The sequence below is a fragment of the Gobio gobio genome, assembly GCF_949357685.1.
Source record: "Gobio gobio genome assembly, chromosome: 24".
Classification (NCBI taxonomy): domain Eukaryota; kingdom Metazoa; phylum Chordata; class Actinopteri; order Cypriniformes; family Gobionidae; genus Gobio; species Gobio gobio.
The window spans coordinates 5,501,568-5,513,261 of record NC_137120.1 but is presented as its reverse complement, the minus strand read 5'-3'; the positions used below and the strand labels follow the sequence as shown (position 1 = coordinate 5,513,261).

At 45.4% G+C, this 11,694-nt stretch overlaps 1 protein-coding gene across 1 annotated transcript; it reads left to right on the top strand.

Annotated features, from left to right (window-relative positions):
* The first annotated feature begins 8,167 nt into the window (after nt 1-8,167).
* LOC307120254 (uncharacterized protein) lies at nt 8,168-10,981 on the top strand. Its single transcript, XM_079807182.1, has 5 exons — nt 8,168-8,359; nt 9,252-9,563; nt 9,749-10,042; nt 10,223-10,519; nt 10,749-10,981. Exons 1-5 carry the CDS (start codon nt 8,308-8,310, stop codon nt 10,772-10,774), a joined length of 981 nt encoding a protein of 326 aa, XP_079663308.1. The 5' UTR covers nt 8,168-8,307; the 3' UTR covers nt 10,775-10,981.
* The last annotated feature ends 713 nt before the right edge of the window (nt 10,982-11,694 follow it).

Here is an 11,694-nt window from a genome sequence, read left to right as displayed (position 1 = left end):
TGTGAATGTTTCTCCTCTCTACGTCTTTTTTTTTTTTTTTAAGTAAAATGACTTTACAGGAATATTTAATGGCACAATATATAGTAAATTGTTGTATTTTTTACTTTTTGGGACCCCAGGAAGAGTAGCCACTGCCCCTTTCCTCTATACATTACAGTCTGTTGTTTTGCATTGGTTTTCGAAACAGGAAGTAAAAAACACCCCTTTGATGCAGGCCTGGTGTTAAAATTATGACGAGTTACCATTACATTTACAGGTTACTGTGTTTTCTCATTAACATTAGATGTTGAATTTTGTTCTAATAATGCAGGCAAACATTATAAATGTTATTCACTGGTTTCGTGCTCAAACTGGATGTTGCAATGGTTTTCTTCTTTGTGTTATCTGCACAGAAATGTGGTTTGATCTGTTGGGTGGATAAGCAGCTTCTGCTGGAGTTTTGGGGAGTGTTTAGATATAGTCTTGCACGCGACCTTAAGAGTGCACGCTTTCACTGCGTGATTATGATGCAGTTTGAATTCCCCCAGAAAAAAACATACGTGGATAAAATCTGGTTGGTTTTTAATATCTTGTTATACTTATGTCGCAAGAGTGCTGTTTTTCTGAACATCAGCATGATTGCAAATGTGATACTGATTTTATGCAAGAGTTCAACAAACAAAAAGTCAACACTGAGTTACATTTTAGACACAATATTGCCTGTTTTTGCTCTGTTTCACAGCGAATATAGTTCCAAACAGTTACACAGAAGAGCAGTCACATGTCTGAGACACACACACAGCGGTGTTTTGTTAATGAATGAATCTGTGTTTTTTAATGAGTCAGTGGTTATTGTGATATAAAGTTGCAATTGTAAGAAAAAAAAAGTCAGAATTGCAAGATCAAAATTCACAATTATCTTTATTTATTTTTATTGTGGCAGAAACAAGCTTCCATATGCATTTATGCCATATATGAGGAGCATTAATTTGTGTAAATACACTGAACAAAACCACAACACTTTTGTTTTTGCCCCCATTTTTGCCAAGACTTTTTCTATGTACACAAAAAGGCCTATTTCTCTCAAATATTGTTCACAAATCTGTCTAAATCTGTGTTAGTGAGCACTTCTCCTTTGCCGAGATAATCCATCCACCTCACAGGTGTGGCATATCAAGATGAATCCTGGTTTTCACTGTACAGGGCAGGTGGCAGACAGCGTATATGTCGTTGTGTGGGGGAGTGGTTTGCTGATGTCAACGCTGTGGATTGAGTGGCCCATGGTGGCGTTGGGGTTAGGGTTTGGGCAGGCGTATGTTATGGACAATGAACACAGGTGCATTTTATTGATGGCATTTTGAATGCACAGAGATACCGTGACGATATCCTGAGGCCCATTGTTGTGCCATTCATCCACGACCATCACCTTATGTTGCAGCATGATAATGCCAGTTCCCTTTCATTCAGTCACTACGACGTAACGTTAGTGACTAACGAATGGGGGTTTCGCCTAGAAGCCAATCATCTTCGAGATCTTAGAAAACGCCCAATGGCAGTGCCAATGCCATGGGCATGCGGAATTTGCATACGTAACTCCACCCCACCGTGTGGGTATATAAGGAAGTACGTGGGCAATATCGCATTATGTTTCTGCATCGGAGACAAGAGCATCTCTTCACTCCTGCAAGCCTGAATTCACATTATGAGGTTTATGAATGTAAAAACCACGCGGACGTCATAAGTTGACCTCAGACAACAGTATAAAAAAACACCAAAAAAAACGGTTCATTACTCCTTTAAAATAGCATAATAGAGGCACTTTAACACTAAATAACCTTCCACCTAGAGTGGACAACCGAAAACGAAGAATGGACAAAAGACCAAGCTCAGAGGATCTAAGGGACCGGGCAGGGCAGTAGGAGTAGAGTAGATCAGACAGATATGGAGGTGCAAGACTATTTAAATACAGTGCAGCTCCTGCGTCATCATCACACGCATGTGTCGTGGTGCTCACATGAACAGCATCAGCTGCCGTAGTACGGAAAGCGCCTGCACCGTTTACAATGGAAACTGCGTAGGACACTGACACAGGCTAGAACAAAATTGTTGAATAAAGGAGTTAAATGGACTATTTTAACAATGTCTTTACCACCTTTCTGGACCTTGAAAGTGTTTATTACATAGCTGTCTATGGAGGGTCAGAGAGCTCTCGGATTTCATCAAAAATATCTTAATTTGTGTAATTAATGACTGAATGTTAATTTTTGGGTGAACTATCCCTTTAATAACTGCACATCATCACAGTCTGTGAATGTTTCTCCTCTCTACGTCTTTTTTTTTTTTTTTTTTAAGTAAAATGACTTTACAGGAATATTTAATGGCACAATATATAGTAAATTGTTGTATTTTTTACTTTTTGGGACCCCAGGAAGAGTAGCCACTGCCCCTTTCCTCTATACATTACAGTCTGTTGTTTTGCATTGGTTTTCGAAACAGGAAGTAAAAAACACCCCTTTGATGCAGGCCTGGTGTTAAAATTATGACGAGTTACCATTACATTTACAGGTTACTGTGTTTTCTCATTAACATTAGATGTTGAATTTTGTTCTAATAATGCAGGCAAACATTATAAATGTTATTCACTGGTTTCGTGCTCAAACTGAATGTTGCAATGGTTTTCTTCTTTGTGTTATCTGCACAGAAATGTGGTTTGATCTGTTGGGTGGATAAGCAGCTTCTGCTGGAGTTTTGGGGAGTGTTTAGATATAGTCTTGCACGCGACTTTAAGAGTGCACGCTTTCACTGCATGATTACGATGCAGTTTGAATTCCCCCAGAAAAAAACAAATGAGGATAAAATCTGGTTGGTTTTTAATATCTTTTTATACTTATGTCGCAAGAGTGCTGTTTTTCTGAACATCAGCATGATTGCAAATGTGATACTGATTGGCTTCTCCTGCAAGCCTGAATTCTGAACTCCTCTCTTCAGTCTTCGAGACGAGCGGTTCTCCAGGGTGTTGGTGTAACGGCGCGTTCCAGCCATCTCACATTGCCTGCCTGCTGATCTGTGCAGTGATCTGCAACAGCTGTGTGTGTGTGTGTGTGTGTGTGTGTTTCCCTGGGCGCTTCGGCACTCTGCAGAGCTTTCCTCTCACAAAAAGAGCTTGCGTGTGGCACGTCTTTTTCAAGACGGTTCGCCCATGCACTTCCGGGTGCGATCGATCTCCGGTGCTGTCTATGGGCACATTGACTGCTCGACGTGTTTGGGCTTCAGAACGTTCGGGCAGTGGTTGTGGATGTGTCATGTTCCCACAGCGGGAACGTGACCATCGCGATGTCGCGGTCGAGACTCAATGATCTCCGTGAGGAGAGAGTCCCCTCTGCCACTCCCCAATCTACCGTCTCTGAGTGAGGTGGTACTTTGGCTAGTGGCCAGGGTGACCTGAGGGCGGTGCTGTGGTATTAAGAACCCTGATGATACGTTCCTCGGGCCACGCCCCCCTCTCGCACATCGCTTCCCGCGAGTGCTGGACTGAAACAGTGGCCCGTCTCTGCCGCCTCGTTCGTTTCATTCACACTCCAGATAGCATTGAGATGTTGATTGCCGCATCCCACGGTGGGCTAGAGTCCTTTGGGGATGACGATTAGGTTGTGCTCCGCCTTCGGGTGTGCCAGCGCTGCCTGATCTGACCTAGAGTTGACAGCCATGTTATCTCGGGCAGCCGCGAGCCTCGTGCTGGTGTGGAACTCCGCCCTGTCGCGAGTGCTCGTGGTTGCGTGTTCGGTTTTTGAGGGCGGCACCCGACAGCTGTTGGGCCCCGCCCCAAATGCCTTTCGCTCCCGAGGTGCATGAGGAGATCACGCGGTCCCGGAAGTCCTCGTACTTCCCGCGACCGTTTGGTGGCCTCCTCCGCCTTCTCTGCCCTTGATGGGGCTGCGGCCTAGGGTACACTGGGGCCCCCCCACTGTTGAACTCTCTGTTGCGCACTACGGTGTCCACAGAGGCCTTTGACGTGGCGTGGCTGTCCCTCCCAAAGCCTGTGGGCTCGTCTACTTCGGTGGCGTGGTCCTGCAGAGCTATGGGACAGGCCGCCGCCCCTTTGCACATGCACAAGGGTGGAGCCGACCTAGGGCTCTTCTATGAGCTGCGTGCCGCCACTGATCCCGCCCTCTGGGCGGTGAAGGGGGCCACACGTTCCCTTGGTTGGGCACCCTCCCTCCTCCCGCCCGGCCCCAGCAGCAGCCTTCATCTGGGCCGCGCCATGGAGGTGGTTGCAGGATGAACACCAGGCTGGAGGCGGACAACTCAGAGATGGGTCCCAGTTCTTTCCAGGGGATGGTAGCAGGGCCTCTCCTTCCCCCGGTGGAGGGCCGGGGGAAAATCCTTCTGCTGCTGGCCCCCGAGCTGGCGGCACTTGGAAAGAACTGGTTTCCCCATCTCTGAGGTCCCAGAGACCGGCGATGGCAGTGTGTGCCGCCCCCCGGGCCGCGCCGCTCTCGTCCCTCTCTGTCGCCAGCCTCCTCTCAGAGCAGATCCCAGTGGTCTCCTCTGTCAGGACGCAGCTGCTGACTGTGCCCCCACACCGGAACGCTACGCCTCCCACGTCCGGGCCAGTCACGCTGACTCGCTGCCCCATCCGGGGTACGTCTGTGGTTCGAGTGACCCCGCTGGTCAGTTCCTGGGAGCCTGGTTACAGCTTCAGGGACTGTCCGCTGGGTCATGAAGGCCATCAGGCTCGGCTATGCGATTCAGTTCGCGCAGGCTCCTCCCCGCTTCCGGGGAGTCCGCGCTCCATGGTGGGGCCCAATAAAAGGCCCCAGTCATGCGTGCGGAGGTTGCCACCCTACTGGCGAAGGGTGCGATCGAGCCTGTCCCTCCAGCCGAAATGAAGTCCGGCTTCCTCAGCCCTTACTTCATTGTACCCTAAGAAACCGGTGGGTTACGGCCAATCCTGGATCTGCCCGTCCTGAACCGATCCCTTCACAGGCTTCCGTTCAGGATGTTGGTAGCGAACCCCTCCTCAGACGCGTTCGTCCGGTAGATTGGTTGCAGCGATCAACCTGAAGGACGCTTACTTCCATGTCTCCTTCCTCGACGCGGACCGTTCCTACGGTTTGCTTCGAGGGGCGGACATTCAGTACGCGGTCCTCCCATTCGGGCCAGCTCTGTCCCCTCATGACTCCACGTAGTCTATCGAGGCAGCCCTTGCGCCACTCAGGCAGCACGGGGTTCGCATCCTGAATTACCTCGACGACTGGCTCATACTGGGTCACTCTCGAGAGCAGGTGTGCGAACACAGAGTCCAAGTGCTCCGGCACTTAGCCCGTCTGGGCCTTCGGGTTAACTGGGAGAAGAGCGACTCTGCCCCGTGCAGAGGATCTCTTTTCTCAGTATGGTTTCCGACTCGGTCGCCATGTGCGTGCTGCTTACCAGCAAGCGCGCACAGTCACTGCTGACTTGCCTTCGCTAGTTCGAGAGCAAGAGTGCGGTCCCACTGAAGTTATTTCAGAGGCTCCTGGGGCATATGGCATCTGCAGCCGCGGTAACGCCGTTCGGATTGTTCATATGAGACCGCTTCAGCTTTGGCTTCGCGATCGAGTCCCGAGATGGGCATGGCATTCGGGCATGCTCCGGGTCCCAGTGATTCGGGCCTGCCTGCAGACCCTCACCCCGTGGCCGAACCTCATTTCTATGGGCCGGTGGCCCTTAGGACGAGTTTCCAGGCATCTTGTTGTGTCAACAGATGCCTCCTCCACGGGCTGGGGTGCCATGTGCAATGGACGTGCTGTCGCAGGCTCCTGGACAGGACCCCTGCGCCTCCTTCATGTCAATTGCCTCGAGTTGCTGGCAGTATGGTTCGCCCTGCACCGCTTCCTAGTGTTACTGAAGGGTCAACATGTACTAGTCCGGTCAGACTACACGGTCAGTAGCGTACATCAACCACCAAGCAGATATATTCTCCCGCCATATGTCTCAACTCGCCCGCCATCTCGTCCTATGGAGTCAGAAGCATCTGAGGTCCCTTCGTGCTGTCCATGTCCCGGGAGAACTCAACCGTGCAGCCCACGAGCTCACGGTCTCAGCCACTTCCTGGAGATTGGAGACTCCATCCCCAGTCGGTCCAGCTGATTTGGGAACAGTTCAGTGACGCACAGGTAGATCTGTAGCCTCCCACGACTCTTCCCTCTGCTGCCTGTTTTATTCCCCGTCCGAGGCTCAGCACGGATGCACTGGCACACAGCTGACCGCAGGGCCTACGCTAATATGCGTCCCCCCAGTGAGCCTTCTCGCGCAGTTATCGTGCGAGAAGGCTCACTGGAGCAGGAGTAGGTCCTTCTGGTCGCCCCGTACTGGCACGGCCGGACCTGGTTCCACAAACTCTTACTCCTTGCGACAGCCCCTCCCTGGCCCATTCCTCTGAGACGTCCTTACTCAGAGATGGGGCACCCCTTGGCACCCCTTGGACGCGGCAGGGTTGAGTAGGGTTGGCTACCATCACTGGCAGAGTCCACTTGGCATGCCTATGCATTGAAGTGGAACCTCTTCGTCACCTGGTGTTCTTCTTGCCAAGAAGACCCCTGGAAATGCCTGATCGGGTCTGTGCTCTCGTTCCTCCAAGAAGGGTTGGAGCGAAGGCTGTCTCCCTCCACCCTTAAAGTTTACTTGGCCGCAATATCTGCCCACCTCGACCTCTTGGGGGGACATAAAGGTAAGTCAGCACGACCTGGTCATTCAGTTCCTGAGGGGAGCGAGGAGACTAAATCCGCCTCGTTCTCCCCTCGTACCCTCTTGGGACCTCTCAGTAGTTTTAGATGCTCTGCAGAGGTCCCCCTTTGAGCCTTTGCGGTCAGTCGATATTAAGTTCTTGTCTATGAAGACAGGGCTACTGACCGCATTAGCCTCCATCAAGAGGGTAGGGGACCTGCAAGCATTTTTGGTTGACGAAGCGTGCCTGGAATTCGGGCCGGGTAACTCTCTCGTGATCCTGAGACCCCGGCTCGGATATGTGCCCAAGGTTCCCACCACTCCGCTCAGAGATCAGGTGGTGAACCTGCAAGCGCTGCCTTTGGAGGAGGCAGACCCAGCCTTGGCACTGCTTTGTCCAGTACGCGCTCTCCGCGCTTACGTAGACAGGACGCAGTGTTCAGGACCTCAGACCAGCTCTTTGTCTGTTATGGTGGAGAGCGGAAGGGTAGAGCTCTCTCAAAGCAAAGGCTGTCTCACTGGATAGTAGACACCATTGTTTTGGCTTACCAGCAGCAAGGTCGACCGTGTCCCCTTGGAGTTAGGGCCGACTCCACCTGGAGTGTGGCCTCCTCTTGGGCTCTAGCGCACGGCGCCTCGCTAACAGACATCTGCAGAGCTGCAGGCTGGGCGACACCTAACACATTCGCCAGATTCTACAATCTCCGAGTGGAGCCAGTGTCCGACTTTGTACTCGCCTCTACTAGTGGCCGGTAATGGACCAGGTTCAGATGTCTTTGCTTGCTCGCCATTCCACTCCACGGACTGGATACGTGCGATTATTTTCCTCAGGTGAGCCTCCCGAAAGCCCTGAGTTCCTCCAGCACTGTCTTACGCTGACACCAGTTCAGTCTGCCCTCTCTCTCTTTTGTCTAATACTCCACACAACCACTGGTTTGCATGTTAAGCGGGAGAACTGCTAACTTCAGTTTAGGCGACTCATGCCGCTGTGTACTTTGCATGAAATTAATTATTTAGAGCACAGTAATGATTTTATGCATAATATAAAATTCACACAAGCCTGATAGACGATGTTACATTAAAGTAAATGTATGCCTGTTGAATACTATTTTCAAATTAGAAAGAAACCAGAACCAGTAGCTTATTTAAGCATTTTCAGACTTGTGGAAAACACTTGAAAACACTAGTGTGGACAGAGACACATTAATCAAGCCTGTTTATTTCTTCTTGATTTACAGTGGGCTTGACTTAAACTTTGTTCACTGTGTGTGTGTGTGTGTGTGTGTGTGTGTGTGTGTGTGTGTGTGTGTGTGTGTGTGCGTGCGTGTGTGTGTGTGTGTGTGTGTGTGTGTGTGTGTGTGTGTGTGTGTGTGTGTGTGTGTGTGTGTGTGTGTGTGTTTTGCTTCAGAAACCTGTTTGCTGATCGCCTGAACTTTGACTGTTCCTGGTTTTGAGTTTGAAAATGTAAGATCAGCAAAAGCTCATTGATTTTCATGATGTGAAACAGGATGGACGTCTGAGAGTAAACTGTGATGGAGGTCAGGGGAGGATTCACACACAACCAGATAAATATCACAGTTCAGTCATTTTAAGAGTCACTATCGAGGGCTTTTCAGTGAACCGATGAAGAAAATGTTTCTCAGATTAGTTTTGCTCTGTTTGTGGCGTCTGGCTGGTGAGTTTTAAATGTGTTTTATGGCTTCAGTTGTTTCTGTTCTGGTATCATGTGATAAATTACTGGTTAACTGAGTTACAGAAGATTAACATTCACTGTTTTTCTCATATAACTGTGATTGATTTCACACATTTTAGTATGGCAATAGTTCAACTTGTAGCCTACAATGTGAAGTTTATGCATCAACGACGCTAATATAAGTAAGAAGAAATGTTTTACCTTAAAAATTGTCATGTTAAAATTTCTTCTGAGGTAAATCCAAGGTAAATTCACAAGAATGATGAAATCAGAAGAATGATGAAGATGATTTTTTGTTTTGAGGGGATGGGTGGACGATTTGCATGTGAATCGCTTTGCGGGCGTGGGTGTGGTCACATTAAAGATAATGAGGCTCCACTTGAGGAACTGTACCTCTCGCTGTTTTCATACGAATTAAATAAACATAGAATATATTTTTATGTGTTTTAAAAGTAGACAGCCTAAGCTTTCTAAAGAGATCTGTCGTGTCTGTGTGTGGCAAGTATTCGCTGAGTTACAGTTTTCTTTAATTTAGCGAAAAGGACAACATTTCGTTTTTATTTTAAGTGTACATAAATAAACGTAGACACTTTAAGCTTTGTAAAGACATCTTTCATGTCTGTGAGGCCAAAATAATTGTTATTTTAAGTCGGTTTACACTGACTTAAAATAACATGAAGAAAATATTTTTTTATTTAGTTATTGTTCCATAAATAAATCTATTTCTCTTTTCATTCATCATCTTTTGTCTTTGTGCTGCTGCAGAATATTATTAATTTGACATTTAAATGATTAAAAATATTTTAGTGAAGCTTCATCAAACCAACATCAAGTTATTTTAAAGCTTTAATCTGTGAAAAACTCTGTTCTTCAGGTGTGTTTGGTGATTATACTGAATTGAAGTCAGTGTTTGAGGGAGATTCAGTCACTCTCGACTGTCTCACTGAACTGAATGATGATGATGAGATTCACTGGAGGTTTAAAAACACTTTAATCGCTGTAATCAATAAACCGGCCGACAGCTTCACTTTATATGATGATGTTCTTGATGGGAGATTCAGAGACAGACTGAAGCTGGACAAACAAACTGGATCTCTGACCATCACAAACTTCACAATGAAACATGCTGGAGATTATAGACTACAGACCAACAGTTTGAAGGTTGAATTCATTCTTAATGTCAATTGTGAGTTAAATATCAGTTTCTCCTGTTTTATATTTTAATCAAAACAAAGATAAAATTATTAATCCAAACTCCATTTTACTTCTGTTGATTAATTATATTCATGTAAAATATTAATTTCAAACCATTTACTTTGGCAAATAACTCTTAATCCTGTTTCTGCTTGCTCTGTGTGTTTGATGATATAGTTAAAATATCAGCAAATGAGGGAGATTCATTCACTCTAGACTCTGGTCTTACTGAAGTGAAGGATGATGATGAGATTCGATGGTGGTTTGGATACACTTTAATCGCTGAAATCAATAAACAGGCCGACAGCTTCACTGTATATGATGATGTTCTTGATGGGAGATTCAGAGACAGACTGAAGCTGGACAATCAAACTGGATCTCTGACCATCACAAACACCACAACTGAACATGATGGAGAATATAAACTAAAGACCAACTCTATGAGCGTTCATTTCTATCTCACTGTCATTGGTGGGTTAAAAAACAACAACATTTGTACCTGTTTTTTTTATGACAAAAGTGAAATTAATCATTTTGTTTTTTTATGATATTTTTTTATTTCAAATTTGAATGTTAAACAATTTAATTTAATAAACCATTATAAACTGTTTATCTGTGACAAACCCTGTTTCTGTTTGTTCTGTGATTCAGTGTCAGTGTTTGAGGGAGATTCAGTCAATCTAGACTCTGGTCTTACAGAACTGAAGGATGATGATGTGATGGTGTGGAGATTTGGGAATGAAAGCACTTTAATCGCTGCAATCAATAAACGGGCAGACAGATTCTCTGTATATGATGATGTTCTTGATGGGAGATTCAGAGACAGACTGAAGCTGGACAAACAAACTGGATCTCTGACCATCACAAATATCCGAATGAAACATGCTGGAGATTATAGACTAGAGAATTTTATAAGAAGGCTTTATTATATTCGTCTCTCTGTCTACGGTGAGTTAAATATCAGTTTCATCTTTTTTTTTTTTTATTACAGCTAGATCTAAATAAGTATATTATCATGACTAATTCCTTAATATTTATATGTTTATATTTAACTTTCTCTATCAGAGTTTTAAATGCTCTACTTTTGATCAGTCTTGATTCCTCTCAATGTTTCTTCCTCGTCTGCTTGAATATCTTCATTCATCCTCATTTCTCTTTATTTTCTCATGTTTTACAGCTCGCCGTCTGCCTGTTCAGCAGTAACTCTTCACAATGTTCATATTCCTCAATCAAATCATTATAAACAATATAACAAGAAAAATAAATAAATAAATAATAAAATGATAAAAGAGTGCCTGTTTTTTTCATAAATTTTTTGTAAAAATTGTATAGGGTTGCTAACGACGTGAGGTGTGCAAGAGTGTAAGTATAATTTTTTTCTTCACGACAATAATTAAATCTTTGATGACTGAAAAAGTGCAATTCTCCTTTATTCCTCAAGGTGGCGATGTCTGATTCACAGTGATGAATCTATTGATGAAACAATTTACTCATAGTTACCGCAGGCAGAAAACAAAAGAATAGGAAGAATCAGCTCAGCGATTTTACTGCAGTCAAATGGTGAAGAAGCTGTCAGCAATCAAAATATTCATTTTGAAGATGCTGAAAATGATATTTTTGAGAATATGTTTGAGATGGTGAATATGAGCCGGATGCTGAATGTGCTGGGAAATGAGCTCTGACGAGGACAGTGACGATGGTATAAAACATCTGCTAAAACCGAGCCCTTACAAGAACCAAAAGGTCACAAAATATTAGTTATTTTTATTCTTCTGTAATTGTTACTCTGATTTCAGGAGAGTTTTATATTTTTGCGGTAGAGATCCATCTGTGTTAGATATAGATTTGGGTCGCTAAAGACCTGAATATGTAATAATGATTGGGGAAACAGTCATGCATTTAAAAAAAGCACAATAATACACGCAAGAGGCGCTGTTTCAACTACATATAGCGTAGTCCAAAAGTTAGATGTAATAATTTCCCAAATTCACAACATGTTTTATCTAATGAAATATTCTTCTACTATCCATATTTGTTGGCATTTAGACTTTCAAAAACAGAATTTGAACTGCGGTTGAAGGCACACACCTTCATGCGCAGTCTAGCAGCTCTTACACAATTAT